Source organism: Lepisosteus oculatus, chromosome 9, assembly GCF_040954835.1.
Source record: "Lepisosteus oculatus isolate fLepOcu1 chromosome 9, fLepOcu1.hap2, whole genome shotgun sequence".
Lineage (NCBI taxonomy): Eukaryota > Metazoa > Chordata > Actinopteri > Semionotiformes > Lepisosteidae > Lepisosteus > Lepisosteus oculatus.
The window spans coordinates 18,593,321-18,618,989 of NC_090704.1; the positions used below are offsets into that span (position 1 = coordinate 18,593,321).

The 25,669-nt window shown below is 38.1% G+C and overlaps 1 protein-coding gene across 2 annotated transcripts in view; it reads left to right on the forward strand.

Annotated features, from left to right (window-relative positions):
- Window positions 1-25,669, forward strand: part of rabgap1l (RAB GTPase activating protein 1-like) — a 378,884-nt gene that overhangs the window by 92,690 nt on the left and 260,525 nt on the right. For both annotated transcript variants that reach the window (XM_015355764.2, XM_006635021.3), the window contains 3 exons: window positions 8,190-8,340; window positions 13,744-13,837; window positions 19,262-19,412. In XM_015355764.2, coding sequence (XP_015211250.2) covers window positions 8,190-8,340; window positions 13,744-13,837; window positions 19,262-19,412 — 396 coding nt within the window. The remainder of the gene's footprint in view (window positions 1-8,189; window positions 8,341-13,743; window positions 13,838-19,261; window positions 19,413-25,669) is intronic.

Consider the following 25,669-nt stretch of genomic DNA (forward strand, 5'->3'; position numbering starts at 1 on the left):
TGTGGTAACAGCTCATACAGTAGTGGGATGCTTTCACTTGGAAAACCTGTGCATTCCTGCACTCATTCAGCTAAGGGCGTCTGTTACCTCCAGATCTAAATGCCTCTCAGAGACTTTAGAGAGGACCGCACTGTTCACAGGTAAGGAACAAGACATCGAAAACCCCCTTTCTTGATCAGTAATTCACCATCCCCAGAACCCCAGCATCGCTGCTTTTGCCCCGGGGTGGACTTACACACTGAGTTCAATCAGGGCGATTCTCGGGTCTCAACGTCCTTTAAATCCTGCTACTTAATGCTTTGCTCTTTTATTATGAGGTGTGTTTAAGTTAGTGTTGTGTGTGTGTATATGTCTTCACAAACAAGGAAAACACAAAAAACATATATATATCTTCTACTTCTGTTTCCTTTAAAATAAAAAACACGCCACGCCAATCTGTGCACGATCAAGGCGTAGCTAATCTCAGGACCCTGGGCGCAATTAAGGCCCACACCAATCCTGGATTATACGTGCATTTAATGCACAACTCAGCTCCAGAACCCCGGGCGCAATTAAGGCCCACACCGATCCTGAGCCTCAGAACTCCAGGCGCAATTAAGGCCCACACCAGTCCTGAATTATGTGCATTTAATATACCACTCAGCTCCAGAACCCCAGGCGCAATTAAGGCCCACACCGATCCTGAGCCTCAGAACTCCGGGCGCAATTAAGGCCCACACCAGTCCTGAACTTCAGAACTCTGGGCGCAATTGAGGCCCACACCAGTCCTGAACTTCGCAGTAAAGGTCCAAAACCCGTTCAAAAACTCCACGCGCAATTAAGGCATATACCAGCTTCGAACGCCTGTACACAATACCGCGGACCGCCTGCCAGACCAAATTCTGGGCTTACATTAAACCACCCATTACATACACCGGTGTCTTCCCCGGGCCAGAGGAATTCAGGAACTCACGTTTACTCCGTCATCTCGGGCGATTCTCGCAGGGAGCAGAGACTTCCCAATCGGTCAGGACTTTTTTTTTTTAAAAAGAGGAGTCCTTACCTCTAAGAAATGTGAGCGCTGACCATCTCTCCTGCCAATGGGAAGTTCTACGCCTTCTGGAGCATCCGCCGACTACGCCAAATTTGTTGTAACAGAAAGAATAAGGTTCTGGATCCCGAGATGTAGTAAAACAGATGAGTTTATTGCATGCAAGGAACAATAAAGCTGAAGTCTTGTTTCCCGCAAGAAACAACAAAACCGAAGTATTGTTCGATGTGCCGGTACAAAGTTTTAGGTTATATAGTCCTTCCTTGCTGCTTCGGACATCATTCGGTGTTATGGTAAGGGGGGAGGGGGTCATGGTATTTGGCCAGTTAAGAGGCCCTGGCCAAATGGTCAGTTTAAGATTATGCCCCCAGGGGGTTCCTTGCTCGCATCTGGAATCCTTATCTGTTAACCCCCTTTCCAGCCATAAACTCCTGTTGCTTTGAAGTCTAATTTTCAGGCAGAACTGACTTAAGTTATTAACCCTTTTTACATCTTGTCTCTTACTTCAATAGTAAGAATGAAATAAAATACATGAAACAAGCAAATTCTTCCTTAGAGCCCATAATTAAAAGCATCTACAAAACAAACACAAAAAACACTTTGAAAACACTTTGAATGCCTTGCGCCTGCGCAGAAACAGCTGTTCAGTGGCACTGAATTCTGATGTTTGCAGAGACCTCTCGGCCAAAGTCGGTTACATTTGAACTTCAAAATTCAGATTAGTGAAATTTCGTTCTCATAACGAATTACAAGGTACAAATTCTTCATGTTAGGATTAGTGAAAATTCGAATACTGAACGTTTTTATACTGGGGTATGGGTGTATGGTTCTGCAATCTGCACAGATGGGTTGTTTCTGCAAATTTTGAACATTTGATCACTGTTGAAAGTATGTTATATTGAGTTATAGTGTGTAAACTAATACGTTTTTAAAAACTGTCAAAACATCAAAATCAACAATTATCAAACTTGTGCTGATTTTGAAATGTTTAAGGTGATAGTTTTACATGAACACAGACAAAGATTGAAAAAAAAACTAAATTTGTAGATAAAATACTGAAATACTTATTTCATATATTAATAATAGTTTTAATATAAAAACATCTTAGATAGCAAGATGTTAAGGTCAGGTCAAAAATTAAATTGCTAAAATTGTTTTTTTTTAATGTAGCACAATATATTGTATTACTAAATTCTTCAAAAAATGTTTTTTCTTAGTTTACATGTAGAGTTAAGTTCAGTCTTCTTTTTGTGGTGTTCTCTTTCAGTGACTTTCATTTTAAGCCAGAGATAGGTTATGGTTAACTCTTATGATCACTTTTTTCAATGCTTGTGAAATTTTGTGGGCTCTGAAAAGAAATGACATGACACATTCAGCAAAAAGAGACATGTTGCATATCACTGCAGTTGTTTGTGCTCTCTTGTGATGCAGCCTTAGGGTTTTTTTATGGATCTGATACAGTTTGATACACGTTTGCATGTGTACCAAGGACTCGGTGACTTCTTAAACTGTGGGAAATTGCTTCAGATTTTTGGCCTATAGATCAAAAGTAAGAGTAACATGGGTTGCAGACTTCAGTTTTTGTTCAAAGGTCCTCATGCCATCTGTGAATAAATGTTGCTTAACTGAGCTCCAGCAAGCCTTTTTCTTCAAGGTTAAACTTTTTCTTTTCTCAATTACTATGACTTAAAGAAAAAAATGAGATTCAAATGATAAAATACTAACACTAAACAAGCAAAATACTTTCACTAAATGCAAAACATTAATTTCTTGTTGCATTCACATTTGCAGATGAATCTCAGTTTTACAGAACATAACACTTGTGTTTTTATCAATAAAGAATAAACAACAAAACTGAAGCAGTGCCCTTTCTTAGAGCACATTATCCTCATGGCCCTGTATCCAGAGCTTCATACTGTTAAGTATATTGTCTTCTACACCCATTATTACTGTAGTTAGTTAAATAATTATATACGTATTGGAGAAAAAAATAGTCTTTTGACTAATCTTGTAATTTGCTACCAGTAATTTTGATTCAGACTTTTTATTAATTGGCCTTTTTATGTAAGTACTGTAAAAGAATGTCATCTGAGAAGTCATAGATCTGTTGAGGGCATTGGTGCCATTTGAGTTTGAGTCAGATTTAAATGTTTCAAGACATGCTTATTATTAGAAACTGAGAAAAAAACTATTTTGTTACAATTATATAGCACTTTTCTGGACATCTTCTTATAGTGCTTTACAGCTAATGACGACTCCCCTCCACCGCCACCAATGTGCAGCATCCACCTGGTGACCGTTGCCATAGTGCACACAGTACACTCACCACACATCAGCTGTGAGAACAGAGTGAACAGTGATGAAGCCCTTTCATAGATGGGGATTATTAGGAGGCTACGATTGGTAAAGGCCAATGGGAAATTTGTCCAGGACGCGGGGTAACAGCCCTACTCTTTTCGAGAAACACCCTGGGATTTTTAATGACCACAGAGAGGACCTCGGTTTTACATTTTATCTAAAGGATAATGCCTATTTTACAGTATAGTGTCCGCGGCTTTGAAACGATGTTTGAAACAGTGAGGCGAGACCTGGTTTGGTTGGGATGTGGGTTTGTATTTTGATTTTCCTGCGCGAACCATATTTGCTGCAATACTATAATGAGTCCTTGAGGCATATCGTTCAAATTTCGGAATGATAAAAAATAAACATTTGTTGAGTTTGCACGAGAGTTTTGAGAAGTCGTGTACTGCTTGCAAAGTAGCTAATTTTGCTTGAAGAGTTTTAAATCTGTCTGTACTGTAGCTTTATTTATTTGAGCTGAAAGTCACCTTGCTCTTACAAGCGGCTCCGTTAAGCAGAGTTTGTGTTAACACACCACACCCTTTGAATGAGTTTTAATCAACTTTGTCTGTCTATGGGGGTTGGGCAGAGTGATTGAGAGTGAAATAAATTACCACTGGCACTGTTCCTTCCCCCCGGTGCGAGGTGATAAGGCAGAAAACAGGTTTTTTATTTTACTGGGCGTGTGAACATTGAGTGACCACCGGGGCGTACAATGAGATTAACACAGTGAGATTACTGAGATGGATAGTTTTAGTAAATATGTTGACAAATATCTGAATTTTTTATTTCACGAGGCAACATAAAATTGTATCCAGCTGTGAATCAGCTACGTGACCTTGCCCGCGTGAAATTTGAGGGAAAGAGGTTTAGTGGGCAGCTTTACTCACAGTGTAGTGCCCATAGAGTGTTAGTTTTAATATACAGTACGGTATAACGGTATAAAGAAAGTATTTTTTAATTGCTATTCATGCACGTACGTTTTGTGTTGAGTTTGCTTCTGTGTGTTGTTAGCTGGTGGGCAAACGTTCGAGGTGAAAATCCTTCCCCAAGGAGTGCACTTTAAAATGGAGAAGACGGCACCAAACATTTTCGGCTCTGTATGTTGCTCAAGCCATTTCTCTTTGGCATCATAGAGGTGGGAAGATGCCTCCCCCCTCCCCCTTCCCTCTGCCTGCCTGACCTGTTCCCATTTCTAACCATTCTGTGTCCGAATCGCAGTGGGTAAGAGTAGGGAGAGACAGAAAAAAAGTGAACCCTGGTTTTTTGATAGTCAGATTTTGTGTGTTTGAACACAGTCTTCCAAATAAATGTTTTTACAAGATGTGGAAACAACAATTTATCACAGTGTGAATTTTAATACTAATTATTGATTACTAATAGTTTATGCACCTGACGCCTGACTTTATTTAGATGTATATAAAATATTAAACTGTGACATAAAAGTTGGAAATACAACTAGTCGAAAATAGTCTGTGATACTTGTGTAGATGTAACTTTTCTAAAATGTATTTAAAAAAAATAAAAATGATTAAAATGTATAATCTTTCCATGTGTAATGTAATAAGAAAGTACAATAAACCTCTGGTTTGTTTAACAATGGTTTCAAATATAAAACTAACTGGTGTGAAAGCTATGGTTAACAATAATTAAAAGATTTCAAGTTAAAAGAAATTATTTACATTCCATTATTAAGTTTTTAAAGCAGACACGCTCAGTGCCATAAACACTGCAAGCTGCAGAACAGTCTCCTTTTGGCGCCGCCTCTTCTCTGACTGAGCTCAGTGGGCGGTGCGCTATTTTCTGAGCCCCCTGCTTATTTGCTTCACACCACGGGAAGACAGTAGAATGTGATTGTACTGTATCTGAACGAAATGCGTATTGTGTTTGCAAATTAAACTGTTTAAAATGTTTAATTAAAATGTTAAAAAATTTACAGCTTACACAACGATTCTTGAACTTGAACTTTATTGCCATATGTAACCGGTATGTATGAGTTCGGAAAACTGTCTTTGAGAACACAGACAGAGAGATTAGAGTGGTCATGGCCGTCAGAGGTGAAATGAGAAACAATGGGCTTGGAGAGATCTTTAATCTTCACAGCCCTTACATGTTCTCTGAAGTGGTCTCCGAGTCTCCTTCATGTTTCTCCAATGTAGATGACTGGGCATTTACTGCAAGTGATACAGTAAATAAGGTTGCTGGAGATACAAGATGCCATCTGGGTGATCCAGAATTGTCCTGTGGGGCCTTGAATGAGTGTGGTGTTAGATGTATACTTGTAGGTGATACAGCGAGGTCTGTCGGAAGGGAACGTGCCTGGTGTGGATGGTTGCTGAGGCCGGTCAAGGGAGCTATGAACAAGGTTATGCAGATTAGGTGGTTGGCAGTATGAGATGATGGGGCGGTCAGAAAAGAGGGATCATCCTGTAGGATGGAAAAGTTGTCGTAAATAGTCCTGGGGATAGGAAGTGTGTTTGGGTGATATGGAAGCACCAAAGGAATGCGGTTGTTACAGGGGGAGTTCCTGATTGAGTTGATGGTCCAAGGGGTGTTTTTGATTCAGGCAAGGGCCCTGTCAATAACACTGCTAGGGTATCCTCTGTTGATGGAAAAGGAGTACATTTTGAGGGCTTGGTGTCGTTGCTGCATAATCATCGTAGCTGAAGGGACTGTGAAAAAGGGAGAGAGTTTTTAGTGTGTTTGGGGTGAAATGAGCTATACAGGAGATAGCTATGTGAATCTGTGGGTTTGTAATGGACCAAAGTAGAGAGTTGGGGGTAATTAATGGAGACGTTGATGTCTAGAAACAGAAGAGTAGCGGAAGATATTGTATGTTAACTGTATATTTGCTGGATGGGTGGAAGTTGGTAAAATGATGCAGAAAGTGCTCAAACTGGTCGAGTATGTGGCGGCACCGACGCAGTCATCAATGTATCGCTTGTAGAGGTCAGGGACAGCCAGTGTAGGAAACGAAGAAGCATTCTTCTACCGAGCCGACAGCCTGTGCCTGCACAAAAAAGCTAAGCTTTCTACAGCTACAACCAGATGCAATCTAGATGTTGTTTAAATAAAAGTTGTGAATAATTTCACAAATTGTGATCTTGAAAATGCCTGATGTTTAAAGGTTCTGTGTATTTTGCTTGCAAAGTTATTGATATCTGAAACATTGCATCTCAGAAATGGGCACTTAAATGAGTGAAGGTTGTGAAAACAAGAAAACAGATCACCCTGAAAAAAATGCAAGCATTTTGAAATTGTTTATTAATAAATTAATATTGTTACTAAATGTTCATAGACGCTATTATAGTTCAGTTTTCAGTCTTATTAGTACCAATTTGTTATTCTAGATTGTAATGATTTAAAGTATATACAGTATATATGCAATTTAATTTGAAGTCTTACTGTAAACCAGAAGAACTGCTTTTTACTCCCGCCATCGACAGTATTCATGTTTCCTAACTCATTCACGTTTATTAATGTTTTTAATGTATTAATATCATTTTAATATCTAAAATGTTATGATATATAAAAAATAATACAAATGTCAATATAGTGTACATATTATTTTCTATTTTATTTTTATTTTTAACTTTATTTTACCAAAGTTTCACTTGATAACATAGTTAAAATGGACACGTCAAAATCTTCCCAAAATAACAACACAGGTGAACGAGTCAAAGAAATTGATCCAGATGTTTCCGAAGAAAGTGGAATATGGTACTATAAGCTATATAAATAAAACGGACAGGAAAAAATGTTTCCACAATAACCACAAGTGAACAAGTCAATTAAATTGATTAATTGGAAGTGGAATATGGTCCTACTTTTAGCTATATAAATGTATTAGTTCAAGAAGGTAGTTGCATCAGCATGCATAGGCTGCAAAGGAATAAGTAAAGTTTTATTCCACAGCCTAACTCCACAGCCACAGAGTTTTCCTCTCTCTTCAGCATGGAATAAACCTTTACATGTTCCTTTGCATATAAATATAATATATTTAAATCCATAAATTAATATTGGTAATGACATTCAGAAACACGCCACAACTGAAATTTTGTTCTTGTTTATTTCTAATATACATAAATAATTTTGGGGCAGTGCGGTGGCTCTATGGCTAAAGATCTGCGCGTGTGGCTGGAAGGTTGCTGGTTCGTATCTCTCGGCCAGCAGAGGAATCCTACTCCGTTGGGCCCCTGAGCAAGGCCCTTAACCCCAACTGCTCCAGGGGTGCCGTATAAATGGGTGACACTGCGTTCTGACCCCAAGCTTTTCTCCCTTTCTGTGTGTCTCATGGAGAGCAAATTGGGGTATGCGAAAAGACAAATTCCTAATACAAGAAATTGTATATGGCCAAATTAAGGCCATATAAATAAACTGTTTCTAACAACTTCAACTTTGATTATTGAAACTACTAATGTAATAAAACAATATAGAACTGATAAAATTATCTCAACTACTAGGAATAAATGATTTTAAATTTTATAATTTAAAAATGGATATAGTGCCATTAATATTTTTTTAAGACTGAATGCTGTATACGCATAAAAAACATCCATGTTTTTTTTGCGTGAAACTGAAAATTGTATTATACTTACATAATGTGATGAATACTGAACATGTGTTGTTTTATCTTAAAGTAGTGTTAAAGTGTCAGCGTTTCCACCAAATAGAGCTAATATTTATGTGAAATGGAAGGGAAAAATCTAAGTACTGTACGCAGTATGATACAGTTGTGGAGCAAACACTTCTTTACACCAGTTTATTCTTTACTCTTCTTTCTAATTTTTGTTTTTTTTCTCTCTATTTGTTTTGCCAGGATAGTGAAAAAAGCAGCCAGAGTTTAGGGGATATGATCTATGAGGTGTTGAGCCTGAAGAGACAAACACATAGAAACCAGACTCCACAGAGCCCCACTGGGGGACAGGGAACTCCGATTTCCCCAACTGAAGAGGAGGAGACTGAGGAAGGTAGGTTTATACACATAGCTATTCCAATAACGTACTTCAGAAGTTAGTAGTCTTATCTGTAGGAGTTATGTGAATAGACTGGGACAACATTAAATTACGAGGTTTTTTTATGGCTATCAGTCATCAGAACAATCAGCAATACACACACATGGGTTCAAATACACTAAATACATTTATTAATACATAAAATTGTGCATATAAAAACATAACAGTCTACCTGGATACAGATGGCAGATATAGAGTGTTACCAAGTTATATATAGAATATATAACGAGATACAAAACAAGGAATATGCATTTAGTATACCAATTCGCTATGCGATCTTGTTAATCAGTCTCAATAATACAGATTCTACATTAGATACTCATAAGTAAATGTACTCTGTTGATCCAATCGGTGTTCTGCTGGCTCGGGGCCAATTAGTCCTGGTGCAACTCGTTGTGGGGAGAAGGAAGGAGAACTTTCTGCTGTTTCCTGCTGGCAGTGGTTGCTCTCCAGGGACCAGCTACTTAGCCTTGAGCTGAACTAGGAAACACTGTGCACAGGGAGTGACTGCATTGGTAAAAGCAAGTCACTCTTTAGGGGGAAAAACTTGGTTTGCTTCCGGCATAGCAACAACTTTTGGATAAAAGTATCCAGTTGTCAACAAAATCCCAACCGTATGCTCCGTTGATCAGGCGGGCATCCACGGTGGTTTGCTAGCAGTTCACAAGGTCTTTGCTGCAGGCTTGACCTCAGGCAGAGTTGTTTCCTATTGTCTATCCTAAATTAATTCTTTTAAGTTTTTAATTATGACCTTGTATCCTTGTTACACCACTGAGTGTGGCACAGTCTCTTAGGTTGAACTCGTCTATACTCCTTAGGTTTTCGTAAACGTGGATCAAATCTATCCTTAATATCCTCTGTTCTAGTATTACCTTCAATGCTCTTTTTTGGTCACCATACCAAAGAAAAGATATTTGCAGGGGACATATACAGTATGGAGAGGTTGAATGAGCTGAATCTCTTCAGTCTAGAACAGTGTGTAAGGAAACCTAAGGTTATATAAAAGACTATGCATGAGGAGTGAGTGTATTTAGTTAATGGTTGACAAATTTATATTTTCCCACTATTTTATATGCAAAGATCATGGAAAACATGACAGAAGAATTCATTTTTTTAATTTATAATTTTATGTTAATTTGCTAGCCTAATCATATGATGTGCTTCCTTATTATATATGCCAGATGGGAGTGAAAAATGATAGCAACAGAACAGTGTGTATTATACAAACTATGTTTAAGATACAGATGCAGGCATTTTGTGCAAAATTACCCACAGTTCTCCACAATACAAGATTGGCTAGCCAAAATGACTGACTCTCACCACTTGTGGTGCATTGGTTGTAAGTGAAACGATTTAATCATTTAATCTCTTTACTGTGCATGTTTAAATATGCTTAATATTGAATATTTATATGAAATTTTACAACTAAAGGGAAATTTTAGTACCTGAGCATAAAAAGAAAAGGAGCATAACACGTCTGAAGGTCATAAACAATATTAATTTAGGAACATAAACATATTATGTAAACTGTATATGGCTGGTATTGGTAGTTTAAATAAAAAATACACACCTGTATTCCACTTTCTTCCTAATTATTTTAAGCATCAAAGTCTTTCATTCAGTTACATACTGTCGTTATTTTGGGAAAGTTTACGTGCTCCTCCTGACTATATTAAGTTTATATACTTTTATACTTAAACACCTGATCATCTACTTTAAATCTTTCAGTGCTTTGTGTATATACCAATCACAGTGGTGGCATGGTGTGTGGGGAAAAAAAGGTTTAGGCTGCAATTGAAATGGGGCTCTGTATTCTTCACACCTGAAACATTGTTTTCTCTAAAAGAGTTTTCTTCCCTCTTTAGCTGATCTTTTGCTGCCTACGCATTCTGACACAGCTCCCTACGTGAATTCTTGTACTTGACTTAGAAAGCTTTAGAGAACTTTACATTTTTATTTTCAACAAATTGTAAATATGATGTTTACATTGGCATTTTTATTTTTATTAATTTTTCACTTAAGCATATGGAGGAGTGTCAGCTGTCAAGGAGAGCACCACCCCCTCCCTTTCCCCCATTTCCCCTTTCCCCCCTTCCCTCCACGGACAGACTGACAAAGCAGTTGGGAAGTGTTAACTATCCAGCCATTGCAAGCCACTGCAGCAGAACAAATAAATACGAAATGTTTTTTTCTCTTGATGCTAACTGGATCAAATTGTCAAGTTTCACATCCTTGCGAAACAATCATGACGTTCTCATCCAATCAAAGGTTTGATGTTTTTTATTTTGAAACCATGATCTTGAAATGCAGGTGTGAAGTAGAATTGACAGCTTCAGGTTTAAAAGGTTATTTATAATATCTTCAGTGTTGCATTAACATTGGAATGTTGTACAAGTGTAAAAAGAGGCGATACATAACATGTCTCCTCAATAACTGTTCAGTTTATAGAATAATTCTGCCAGAGCCACACAACATTGTCCAATAATAGTCTTCTTGTCTCTAATTTCTAATTTAGCAGGATTTGCATGATAAGCACATTGTTTAATAGGGATGACTTTACCCACGTCTATATCAGTGTACAGCACAGATTTGAGACCACGGTAAAGTTAGCTTCGAAAACGATTTTGGCACGCCAGTAGCATTTTCGCTCCCAGAGTGATGAAAACACTTGCTTTGTGTGTAAAGTACATTGTGATTTTTTTCGCAGCCTTCACTTTGTCATTTTAACGCCATTTTTTGATCATGCACAAATTTTCTTATGTCCATATCTTCACAAAGGAAACACATAAAGCCTTCAAACCAAATGCATTTTAAAGACCACGACTTGTGGGACTGCTGTGTACATAGGTTCACAATACAAGAAATACTGCTCAATATGGGTTCGTGCAAACAACCCGTATATGACCGTAGAAACGCAGAACAGCACCGAAACAAACTCAAGGTAGTCTCCATTTATCCAGCCTGTAAGCAGGGAATAAAGCTTTTTTTGATTTCTGAAACCCTTTCTTTATGTCCTGTTTTCATTCAGGTAAGAGTCAACGATATACACAATACTGCTGACAGCAGGAAAATTCCTATTCTTTACTCAACAGCTTTTAAAAAACAGCATCCATGATGGTCACACCGATTTCTTTACACAGAAGACTGACACAGCTTTGTGTTGTGAATCTTTTTCTCATGGGTTTTATTTAATGTGGCACTACAGTATGCACTGGGATAGGGGGATGCTGTTCATGAGCCAATAGCATTTAAACCACGATACCCACAATGCTGGCCTGGTGTGTGTATGCATGTCTCTGTGTGGCTTGAGATTGACAGGCATCCCATCCAGGCTATCCACTGATTTGCGTCCTTGCTTGCCAGGATAGGCTCTGGCTCCCCCCATGACCCTAAACTAGGTGAAGCAGTTAGAAAATGGATGGATAGAATATTATCTCTAAACTGCTTAAACAAAATGTGCAGAATGTAAAAACACAACTCTGAATTCTGAAGCAAAATGTTTTAGGTTATATGTAGTATAGATTAAAAATGTTATGTGTTGTACAATACATACAGAACATAATTTTATGTTAAGAGTGAACATAACCTTGAATAATCTTGCTCAATGAAATTGCACTGTAGTTGGTAATATGTTATGTGTATTGCAACTAAGATTCGATTTCCAGTCCTTTTTTAGAATTGCTGCCAGAATTTTGGATAAGTTTTGATGTGTGTTCTAATTTTGCTGGATCCTGGATCCTGCTATTACACCTCAGCTGAAATCCAAGCTTTGGGCTTCTCCATGCAATTCCTAGGAGAGCTGATGAAGATGGTAAGCAGGTGGACAGGCTAGTTGTGAAGGACTGCCCAGAACAGGGCTTCCTAGGGAAACAGACAGACAGTTTTTGAGGTGGTTTTCGGTAGCTGTGTGAGAGAATCTCAAGCACAGAGCTTATCACCAGATGGAACACAGTTGCTCAGTGTGAGAAGACTAGTCTAGCGGTGAAACAAGCCTTAAATGTGATGGTTAATTGCCAGCTTGATTAGAAGATTGGCTGGTTGGACAGACATACGGTCCAATCTTATGACGAGCACTCATAGAAATGTCATTGGTAATTGCAGGTAGCGAGCTGCTTGCAGTCCTGGCAAGACTGCTTTATGGTTTCTGAGACTTAGTCTTCTGAAATATAAAAAATATGCTACAGAAAATTAATTTTCAGACTGAATCTACAAGTTTTGTTACATAATCAAATAATATTTATTCAGAGAGCTATGAGGAAGTGTACTGCAGGCATGGGATATTACAATACATTTATTGTATAAATGTACTAAATGCCAATTATGAAAAGTGGTATATACATTCAATTATTCTTTATTTTTAATGTATAAAGCTGAGAGAATGTTGGATTCTTACTGTTAACTTCTAGGGTCTTTTGAGGTTTTTCATAATATAATTATGCACTGGAGATATTTTGCAGGGGTAATCCTCTGCAAAGTTGAGTACTGTCAGTTTTTGGTAATAGCCTGTGGCATTTTACTATTCTTATAAGGATTTATTGTAGATAGAATACAAAGATTTATCTATTAGGATGACCAATATTGTCCAATAATTGTTTCTAAAAAAGCAATCTGTAGAAATCTGTCAAAAAAAGAATGCAGACTCAAAAAAGCAAATACAATATCTGAATAGTATTGACTGGAAGTGTTTACCCTTTTGCAATATGAAAGTGTATGTTTAAAGGGATTCATGAAATGGTGTTTTACTGTTTTGATCTTCCCTGAATTTGTGACTGGGGAGAACATATTGATCAAAATCTTGGTATAAGAGGCAGATATTTTTCATTTTTTTTAAATTAGAAAATATTTAAACTTTTAATGAACTTAATTTAAATATGGGAGTAAGAATAAGAATTAACCTTACTCATTAATCAATTGGGTGTGCGGGGAGGACTGTGTTCTCACCAGTGAATAAAAGCTTTGCATTCTTGAAACCACAATGGGCATTCTAATTATGTGTTCTTCACTTAGAAGTCACTAACGCAGTGTCAGTTTCATATTTCTATTTTTTCTATTTCCTTTTGTTTAATATCAGTTTTATAATTGGTTTCAGATTAAGCATTTTGTATTTGAATTTTCATTTTAAACAGCACCTAAAGGCAAGTTCAACTGTTTCAGCAAAAGAAGAAAGGAAAAAGGTGTTAACTAATCCAAGGAATGTTGATTAGTTTTATTTTGCCCTGAATAGTCTGTAATGCCATCATTGAGCTGTTCTGGTTCTCATAGGAATAATAGTTGCAGTTGTTGTTTCTTTTTTCCACACTGGTTATTGTGTCTGATTCATGGTTTGGCTGACTTGCCCCCATTCCCCTTCTTCCTCAGACAGTGACAGTGAGATCTCGAGTGGCACTGGGGATGTCTCCAAAGATTGCCCTGAGAAGATTCTGGAGTCATGGGGAGCAATACTCAGCAGATGGTAGGTCTGTTTCTGAATTGAAGATAATAAAAAATAGGGCAAACTGAGTGGTGTTGTCATGGGGTAAAATGGGGTATATCTTGTTCATTATCAAAGTATGCTGTTTTAAGTATGCCAAGAAGCTCAGCAGACTCTCTGAATGAGTTCACCTTTGATGCATGACAAGTATATTTACCACAAACTATACTGTAGTGCCAGTACAGTAGCAGTGTGAAATTATTCGTTGTTATCAATAAATCACTTAGCTTCGAACATGTTGTGATATTTAGAAATATCAAAAATGTCAATATAATGTCCATAACATGTGCTATTTTAGTTTTTCAAATAAATTTTGATTTGTTAAAAGATATCTCATAGTGACAAGCTGGGTTCAAACCCTCAACCTCAGGCATGCAAGGCACACGCTTAAGCCATTACGCCACACACATAATCACATGGGAATGAGTTAAACTGATGCAGACATTTCCAAAGAAAGTGTACTACTGTGCTAATTTGAGCTACAGTATCTGAATATAATATCATTATTGATTTCTTTAGATATGCGATTCCATATTATATTCCGTATTAATCAAATTCTAAAAAGTATGCATTTTTTACTGCGATAACGAGCATAAGTATTCACAGAACTGGTTAAAACATTATAACTTTTTACAAGGTATCTAAACATAATATAATTAGAAAGAGCACGTACAAACTTTTCCAAAATAACCACAGTATGTAACCGAATTAAATACTTTAATGCTTAAAATGTTTAGGAACTACCAATACCGGCCATATACAGTTTACATAATATGTTTAAGTTCCTAAATTAATATAATTTATGAGCAAACTATGGGAAACCATTATAGGCATGGTGAATCGGAGATTCTCAAAACTTATTTTGTATGATCGAATCAACGAAATGCTTCGAAGAAAGAGGCGCTCTTTTCCTTGGGTTTAACAGTCTGTGCAGCAACAAAACAATCTGTTTAAACGAATGTGGTGTTACTTTTTGTCAATGAAAAAATAAAGTATTTTCGTGTCGCAACAGTTAAACTGATGCAGACGGTTAACAAAGAAAGTGGACCACAGTTACACTTTCTTACAGCCTGTCCAAGGTAATTCATTATTAATACTATTAGTAATATCTTCCTTAAAGACTTTGATGAATAAAATATTTATGCCTAATTAAGATATTTATGATGAAGGTGGAAGGTTGTATACTTTTGTTAAACTGAGCAATCTTGCTTTTATAAAATATACCGACTTTTAAATGTTTAATGATTAACATGCCGTAATACACCGTTTAAAATTATTAAAAGTCTAAAGAGTATACAACTTAAATTCTTAATTGGAAAAAGATTGTCCCTCAGCAGTGTCTGAGATTCGAAACTGGGTGTTTTCTGGTGACAGCTCAAATGCTGTACATGAGAGGTTAAGCTTTATTAGCTCCACCTGGTGATTTTGCAAGGTGATTCCTGATACTATTATCATATTATCAGACCTTGAGTTCTGATTGCAGTAGATGTCGGAACAGTTTTTATCATTTCCCTGAGAGGAAGGTCAAACAGAAGTAGTAAACAATTCTTATAATGTACGTGAACACACACTAATCTGCTAACAGCCTCTTGTGAGAGCAAGGTAACTTTCTGTTCATCACAATATAGTCAGACAGAGTTTTTGAATTCTTCAAGCAACATCTTTAAATTTGTCACGTGACTTCTCTTGTGCAAACTCAAGAAAGGTTTGATTTACAGATTTTTTTATGATTTTAAAACCTTTGACAGTATGCCTCAGGGTCTAATTCATAGGCATGCAATACTGTCTTCAGCCCTTCCTGTAAAGTCAACACAGAACAGACACCCTGATCCTTGCCAGTAAATCAACACTGCAACAACAGAGGCCAAACATCCTTTGTCCAGAAGAAAGCTGCAATAATACACTCAAAGGGGCTAAAACACAAATCTACCTTGGATTCCCTAAATGGAGGTACTAAGTGAATATGTCTACTTATATTGATAGTGGTTGAACCCACTGAATAGTTAGGCAGTGGAGCAACAGAACTAGGGTGTGCAGCAGAAACTTCACCAGCTCTCAGGGCCTCAATGCCAAGCTGATGCAAATACACCTCCCTATTTGCCTCAACCACCAATTTACCAAGCTTTGTCTCTGACAAAGTCAGTTCCAGCTCTTTAAGGTGAACCGCTATAATGGCATCCTCAGGCACAAGGGTGCAACAGATAAGCTGGATGTAATGAACACACAGACGCAAGCTGGATATCAATACAAAGTCTATTTACAAGAATAGTACTTATAATAGTTTTATAAAACATACTTGAAAGATAAAGATCACAGAAAGACACTGTTATCTTAAACTAACAATCTATGGCCACTACATAGTGCAGGCACAGGGGTGGGGGGGGGGGGGGGCAGTGCTGGAAAGCCCATAAAAACAATCTACTATCCTATTCTAGGTTACACATTTTCACCCAGTGGCGATGCCAGAAAAACATCTTACACACAACTAACTGGCTACACAGAAATAAACTAACCTAGAAGAAATAAATACAATTAAAATATTTGTCCAGCTGTCCAGCATTACCACTCCATAACATTCCTAACTACATACATCAGTGCCCGACAATCAATAAGGACCAGTAAGATCCTAAAATGTTCAGCAGACACGACCCAACAGCTGACTATAATTCTTCTTCTTCTTTGCATTTTCCCACTTATGTGGGGTCTGCTTGTTTACACCGATTTTTCCACTTCATACAGTCTGCGGCATCTCAGCAGATGACTTTTGAGCGGCGCATGTCATCTTTCAGCTGATCCAGCCAGCGCGTAAATGGTCGTCCACGGGGCCGGTGGCCTTCCCCATTCAATTTGACGGCAGCCTTTGCCATTGATGTGTCTTTGCTGTGGAGCACGTGTCCATGCCATCGCAGGCGCGATTCCCTGATTGGGGCAACTTTGAATGTTTTTGGCACCTCTTCATTCATGACATGGTCTAGTCTTGTCAAGCCGAGGGTCCATTGCAGCATCTTCATTTCCATCGTATGGAGTGCCTGTTCATGTTTCTTTGTCGTTGGCCAGCATTCTGACTATAACTATAGCCTTATTATTATATTACTTAATTATTATACCTTTTTGTTGTTTTAAAATGTCAGCCATGTTAATCAAATAAGTGAACAAAGAATAAATTCTGGATGTTCCAAACATGCAAATCACATTAAGTCATATCCACAGATATTCTGAAACAATATAAGTCAAATATACAAGTCAATAAGTGCAGTTTGATCGATTTACTATATAAATATACACTATATATATACTATATATACATTCTGAATGTCTGGATCTGTAGCTAATCAGAGTACTGATCCAACTGTGTTTTGGAACTTTAAGGCAGTACTTAATTAGAGGCTTGATTGGAGGATTGGCTCCCTGATTGAAAGGGAGCCAGATGAATAGACAGGCAGCCCCACCTAGTCCTCAGGGGAATGCACATGGCAACCACAGGCCATCCAGCCAAGGTGTCACAGTATTCTTAATGATTTATCAAGTTAATTTACTCCACTGTAAATCATTATATCCACCATTGTAAAGAATAAACATTCAAGAGTGGCTGGGTCATTCTTATCAGAGGTCATTAAGACTGCCTGCATAGTAAGGTACAATGGCATGAAAACAGAATTAAATGTATTGACTCCACTCTACCTGAATGAACAGGGAAGTGTTAGGCAGCAGGCAGCTGTAGTGAACATTCAAAAAATATAGTCCATAGTTATAGTCAGAAATGTAGTAATATTCTTGAATATCCAGGGTAGTGTTACAAATAGCATGCAAGCATACAGGCATCACCACATACCCACGCACACTCCGCACCACACATACTCAAGCACTAATTGATTGCTACTTTCTATTTAAACCCTATCCCCTAAATCCGTCTTCGCTCATCATTGAGGCTTTTTCTCAGCTAGAGCTACTCAACCTTCAATCCTGAATTCTAGCTCCCTCTCGACCTTTTTGATAACGACCTTCTCTTTACGTCCAAGACTCCTCTCTTGTTAAACGATTTGGATATCTTTGCTTTGTTTCAGATTTTTGTTCAACCACCTCTCCGGCCATGCACAAGGTCCAGCTAATTAACCTATGTTTCGGCATTACTGACAAGTAGTAAGTTAGTTGCACGCAGGTGAAACTGATTGGAATTAGTGGAACTGAGTCCATAGTCACAACAACTGATTGACAAGTGTAGCTGAGGTAATGCCTGTTGCTGTTGTAACTTGAGTGCATCTTCCAGTGCTTGGTAGTGAGTGGGTGTGACACTGAAAGAGTCCAAAAAGGAAGGAAAATAGTGGAAGGAACAATAAACTCCTTTTGTCTTCCCCCTCATCATTTACAATCTCCACAGCTGTGACTTTTCTTACCAGACTGTGTACCAGAGTCGGTCTAGGTAACCTGAGCATTATTTCAAGAGAAATAATGCTCAAGAGAGCTTGATGTGTTATTTATTTTCAAACATTTTGAAGTACATTTCCTGTACTGTGGAAACCTCTTAAAGTGATAGTGATACATTGTTATAATAAGAAAATTGGTTTATCAGGACACAGGCTCTCAAACTATTAAAAGTGTCACTGTAATCTAGAGTAAGCAGGGCTTTAGGACCCCATAGTGATATAATAATAATAATAATTGTTTACACTTATATAGCGCTTTTCTGGACACTCCACTCAAAGCGCTTTACAGGTAGTGGGGACTCCCCTCCACCACCAATGTGCAGCATCCACCTGGATGATGCGACGGCAGCCATAGTGCGCCAGAACGCTCACCACACATCAGCTATCAGTGGGGAGGAGAGCAGAGTAATGTAGCCAATTCATAGATGGGGATAACTAGGAGGCCAATGGGAAATTTGGCCAGGATGCCGGGGTTAAACCCCTACTCTTTTCGAGAAACGGCCTGGTATTTTTAATGACCACAGAGAGTCATGACCTCGAGTTTACCTCTCATCCAAAGGACGGCACCTGCTTACACTATAGTGTCCCCGTCACTATACTGGGGCATTAGGACCCACATGGACCGCAGGGTGAACGCCCCCTGCTGGCCTCACTAACACCTCTTCCAGCAGCAACCTTAGTTTTTTCCAGGAGGTCTCCCATCCAGGTACTGACCAGGCTCACACCTGCTTAGCTTCAGTGGGTTGCCAGTTGTGAGTTGGGCTGCTGGCCATAATCTGTTGTATCTCGATGTGTTATATAGTTTTGTGTAATGTAATATGTTATATAGTTTTGTAAGTTGTTGCATCCATGTCTCTTGTGCAAGTCAGTAAGTCAATAATCCAAATGGCACACATTAAAAAAGGAATAAAAAATGCGACTTTGATGTTTTTCCCCTTGTGAAATGGGTTGGCAGACTCACCAGTTGAGCTTTTACTGGTAGGCATGGGAACCTGGGAGTTCGACCAAAGGGATTGTCAACACTGGTGAAGCCTGGAATCCCGGAAGCACTCAGGGCTGAAGTGTGGCAGTTGTTGGCTGGGTGCCACAATAACCAAGGCCTGCTGGAGACATATCGCATCCTTATTACCAAGGTAGGACCCTGTTGAACTTCACATCCTTCTTTCGTGTGTTTACACAGAAAGAAATTCATTGTCATTGTGAGTGGCCTTCTTTCCAAGATTAAGATTTGGATTCTTTGAAACCTGAGAGTCTAGTAGTTTGTGATCTGTCTCTGTTACTGGCTCAATGAACAAGGTACTAAATCTGTTTGTGCCCTGTGCTTCTTACAAGACGTAATCCAGATCCGTTTGTTGGAAACATAAGTTTTTCAGTTCATCGCCTTTCTGTTTTGTATGGTCTCTCTTTGGATAAATGCATAGGCAAAAAGACTCATTACTAAAGCAGCTATCCTCTCCTTTTTGGCTACGTGCCTAATGGCATGTTAGATTCAAACCCTTCTCTAAATGATGCTCTACAGACATTTCTATTGTGTAGCTGATTGCATGATTATAACTTTGTTACCTGTGGATGTTAAGGAATCAAAATGGCAGTTGCATAATTCCTGAAAGTAGCTGTGCATGCTAGTATGTAAATACAGCGCTGTTTTGGTTGTGCATTATGATCCTCAATATGATATCATAATGTTAGAAATAAGTAGCTTATAGGAAATAGTGAGGCCCAGTTTTCAATTTTAATATAAAGTGTAAATCATGCTAAATTATAATTTATTTTAATAAATGAAATTGAAATTAAAGAAAGCTTTAGGTCTTGAAATGGGTAGGCAGCCTAAGGCAGGTGTGCCATTATTTGGATTTTTAGTGCAACGAAAGAGGCAACAGTGTAATAAGGCATGAAGAAATTGTTAAAAAATGAAAAAACAATGCTTGACTGTTCTGTGATTTTTTACAACATTCTACCAAATTAAAGCTCTTTGATGTTGGAAAAACTATTCATTTGGTTTATATACTGCATTTTTAATGATAGAGCAACATCAGTAGTTTCCAGTGTCAGCTTTTTAGTGTAATCATGTGTTTAGCAAGAGATGTGTCTGACAGTTTATTTACTTATTTGTTAGAATATATTGTGCTATTTTATTTTTAGGCCTTCTTTTATAATTAGAAATACTAAAAGACCTGTTTATATATGCCTTTGTGTCTGGCCTGTTATAAGATTTGTTTTAAAAGGTCAGTCAGTGGTCTCTTTAAATGTGTTTTTTTGCGAATACAGTTTGTGCCTTCAGCTGGGGAGTCACTCACACAGTAAATTGCATTCCCCTTCCTGAAATACATGAATTGGTTATAAATACTCTCCATACCTGCTCTTGTATTTCTTTTCATTTGCAAGATAAACTGCAAAAAAAAGATGAAAATGAATACCAGTGATGGATTATTAAAGCTTATGTGAAAGTGTTATCTTTATTTTTGGTATAAATAAAGTCATGGAGATACAGAGAGGTCTTAAGAGACTCAATTCAAGTCACTGTCCAGGCTCAGCTCATTTGTTTACTTTGATTTATTTTATTTTATTTAGAACCACAATTTATTCTTCTGTCATCCCAATTTGAAAGGATCTTTTGTTAGTCAGATTTATTGCTGTGACTGTAGAGGCAAATGATGGATGAGGAGTGCAATCTCGCATTCACCTGTGTCTCATGTACCCTGATGTTTCTACAGTGTCCACAGCAAAGTTGGCAGTTGATTGAATGATGCAGCCCTCACTGAAAATCAAAGCTTACAGGTGCCTGGCAAAGCAAGGATGTATGGGATACCAGGATGTGACGTGTGACAGGCCCCAACCAAAATTAGGTGCCTACAGGGATCTGAACACATAAAAAACTCTCAGTGCTTGAAGTAAAGGATTTTCACAGAATAACAGTGAAAAATATAATAGTTTTCTATTTCAAGTCCATCCGCCACCTAACACCTTGTGGCTTTTATGTACCAAACATTTCTAATGAAACCCATGTCTTCATCTTCATCTGTTATTCAGATAACTACTGTAATATTCACCCAACGTGTTCATGTATTCAAGTGATTTTAGTTTGTAAAAGACAGATCAGCTGTAATATCAGTGTCTCCTGACCTGGTCTGCCACAGTAGTGGGTTGTGCTTGCTGTCTTCCAGAAATATACAGCAAGTGATCTACTATTCCAGTGCTAGGCTGTTAAGGGGTAATTCAATAAATTAAGTTATTTGGTATAGTCAAATTTTGTGTTTTAAAATAGCAATCCCCACTCCTTTTTACCTTTATTACCCTTCGCAGTATGTATCCATCATGCAGATGGGGCATAGACTTAAGTACTGTAACCAGACATTCTGAATTTTATTGGTAAAGTTGCACACCTGGGGAATGTACAGTATGTGTGCATTGCCTGATAAATATTAAGTATTTGAATATTTTGAAAGATTTATAAGTACCAATCTTTTCCAAAATTGAAGCCGTACAGAAGCTACATATATGTAACCTAACATAAGAAAGGTTCAAAATGAGAGGAGGCCATTTGGCCCAACTAGCCCCTTGGATGCTTATTCATCCAAGGATGTTATCCCACTGTTTCCAATTTGTTCCAATAATTTGCAGAAAGTAACTGATCAGAGAAACCAATATATTTACTATGCAATTATTTTTGTTAAATTCATTCAGTCAACAAACCCTGTGCTGGTGTTTCAAAATGTTTTACCCATACTTTATAAGTGGTTATGTGAGCTAGTAGTCATTCATGTGAGTTTCTCACATACTCTTAACAGTATGTTGCCTACAGTATATTGAAATCACAGTAATGTAACTCAAACCTCTATTACCAACTCTAAAAACAAAAAAAAATGATTAGATTTAAGAAAATAGTTTTTATTCCTACAGTCATGTTACCTAAATGATGAAAATCTGTTTTTCTGTAGTAAACATTTGTGACATTTTAATTTATGTCGATCAAAAAACTGAACAGTAGCTAATTTCAAGGTTTTAAATACTTTTCTGGTTAGAAAGGTAGTCTTTCAATAGCACATTTATGAAAACATTATTCTTAATTTCCTGTTAGGGTGTGTGTAGTTAAAGTGGTCTGCAAATAAAACAGAAAACACAGAGTACATATGATAGCTGTAGAGGTTATCTTACTGTTTTTCTAGCACAGTAATTCACTTACCTCCCACATTGAAAGAAATACATGGATCTTGCTTATGTTATCTGTTATATTTACTGCATGTTTTAATTGCCTTTCATCCATCCATCCATTTTTAACCTCTTCTTTCAACTCACCGTCACAAGGGAGCTGGAGCCTATCTCAGCCAGTACCAGGCACAAGGCAGGGTGCAGCCTGGACAAGACACCAGTAGACATACAAAATCACACACACAATCACACCAAGGGCAAAGTTTCGGAGGATCCACTTAACCTACCAGTATGTTTTTGGCCAGCTTATATTTGGTCATTTTTACACAAAGGAAATCAATTTATTAGAAAGTGCATGTACAGTAGCTGAGTGAATGGGTAGCAGAGGGTGGCTTGCAACAGTCCTAGAGATACATTCCCTGCATTCTCATGGGGAAATTAGGGAACTGGCTGCACCTCGGGACACCAGCTCCCTATAAAACCATTCTCTGAGGAGTCGGTTTGTCTAACAAGACCCTCACAGTCACTTGGGACAGTTAGTTTGTACAGTAAGATCTCCAGTTGAGATCCTTTGGGGCCAATTACATAAAAGATTATGAAATACTCCAGTGGAGTGAACCTAAAGTTAAGACTCTTCTTATTTAGTAGCAGCCTCGGTTATTTCTGTTTCGGGTCGCTGGTAAGAAGGAAGATGGGTTAGGAGCAAGTCTGGCCAAATAGAATGAACTGGGTGAGGAACTTCCACTGCTACAAGATTCTGATGTGGAGTTAAATGTGCAAATAGAAGGGCAACTGCAGAGTAGGAAAGGGAGTGTAACATTGGGTGTTTCTCTGGGCTGTTTAATCTACCCTATTCAGGTTGTGTTTTATGTGCATATCCCCATGCTATACTACTCTCATTGGAGATCTGCTACATCTGGTGGCAGTGGTGGAAGGCTGCTCATTTTTGGTTGTTAGTTGTGTTTTCTGTGTGGTTAGAATTATGGAGGCAGCAATAGCACACTAATTTATACTGCCATAAGAAAGGAGACAGATAGAATCCATCATAGACTAATAATGATCAACATGATGTAGTCCAGAAAGAAGCTTCCAGGGCACTCCAACAGAGATTAGAGCACCTGTGGGCAAACTACGGCCCGCAGGCCACATCCGGACTGCCAACCAGTTTTAACCAGTCCTTGAGGTCAGAAATAAATGAGTCAATATTCGCCATATTCCACTTTGTTTGGTGTGTTTTTTTCTTACATTTCATTATTCATGCTGTTAGATGGTGCACGGACGCTTTACCACAGTGATTCCAAACTGTGCATCGCACCGCCTTGGGGAGGTGCCATTGTCGGTCAGGGGCATCTCAGGTATTGCCAGTGACACAGAATATATGAGTTGCATGCTACCTAGCGGATTTGAAGGGACTAGATTATGTCACATGACACTGGCCATGAGAGTCGGCAGTCTGTAAGCAGTTTACCAGCTGACCATGGCTTCAGTGTTTCATGTTTCTATGAGAGGTCATTTTGTGAGTTTTTTGTTACACGATCGCAATTCAGAGGTTTTTAAATATGATTCAAAAACATGAAGGACATGGAGCCTAGGTCTAAAGAGAAACAGAAACGCAAATACAGAAAGTATGACGACAGTTTCTTGAATTTCGGTTTCATGTGCACAATTGTGGACACTGAAGAATGTCCTCAGTGTGTTGTCTGCCTTAAACTGTTGGCTGCTGAGAGCACGCTCCGCAGTTAATTGAAACGTCATTTGGAAACTGTTCATAGTAGTTTGATAAGTAAGCCTCGTGAGCTGCTTTTTCTAGCCAAACTACTGTCCCCAGCAAAGTTCTTTTTTCATCATACAAAGTTGCTTACCGAGTAGCACAATGCAAAACACCTCATACTCTTGGAGTACCAGGGAGTAAACAACAGAGCTCTGTGAATTCTGCTTCCCTTTGTAATTTCCTGCCTTTGTGAGGCTGGGTTTTCAGCATTTGCGGTTATCAAATCCAAGTTCAGATCTAGAGTCAATACTGCAAAGGAGATGCATGTTGCCATTTCAAAGATACTACCCAGTATTTTTGGTGAATTATGTTAACATAATTTCTTAAACAAGCCTACTAACCATTAAGAGGCACTAACAAAAAGACTTTGTATTTCTCCCCCTTTTTTAAAAACACTGATGTTAAATTTTTGCTTAATTTAAGTAGTTTTATTTGCATTTTACAAAGATATTTGACTATTTTAAAAAAAAAAAATTCCAATTGTTTTCACATGAAAATAATTTCAATAAAATGTGTTGTCAAGTATTTTTACTATTTTGATCAAGCCATTTGGTTTTGAAAATGATTAAAAATAATACGAATTGGATCAACTTTGTTTTTCTTTTGATCCATCATTATCTTTTGTAAAATATCCCACTGCCATAGAACTTATTTTTGACACAGGGGAGGCATGTGGAAAATGTGACTGGTCAAGGGAGGCATGGACCCAAAAGGTTTGGGAACGCCTGCTTTACCAGTTTGATTCACCTGTTAGAGTGGGTCCATCGTACTATGAGGAGGGAACCAGCGCCAAAATGAATGGAGTGAAGAAGCAGAAAGTTGACAGTGAGTGCAGAGTGTTCAACAAAGAATGGACTGCAAAATACTTTTTCACAGAGGTTGGAACAAAGGCTATATGTTTAATTTGTAAGGAAAGTGTTGCAGTGTTCAAGGAATACAATCTCAGTTGGCATTTTTCTACCAAACATGCTATCTATGCTAGCAATCTGTCATGCGAGGAGCGGGCTAATAGAGCTTCCAAACTAGCCGCTACATGCCTGCATATAAAATTGCTAAACAAAGCAAGCTGCTCTCTGAAGGTGAGCTTTTGAAGGAGTGTATGATAGAAACCGCAGATATTCTTTGTCCACAGAGCAAGACAAAATTTGAGAAAATAAGTTTATCACACAGAACAGTTACCCGTCGGGTCGAGGCAATCGGTGAAGACTTAGCTTGTGAGTTGAACATAGGGGTGGGCGATAATTTGATAACGATAATTATCGCAATATAATTTTCCCCAATATAATTTAAACAAAAGTTCGATAAATGTTCGATATATATGTTTATGCTTTACACATGCGCACAACATACTGCGCGAGTGCGCGTGCGTGTTGCAGACCGGGCAGCTAACGTGGTGTTGTTTACACACACGATGGTGGCTGACAGGATTGTAGTTAGAGTGGAGAAATGAGTGACACTGAAGCAAATGCA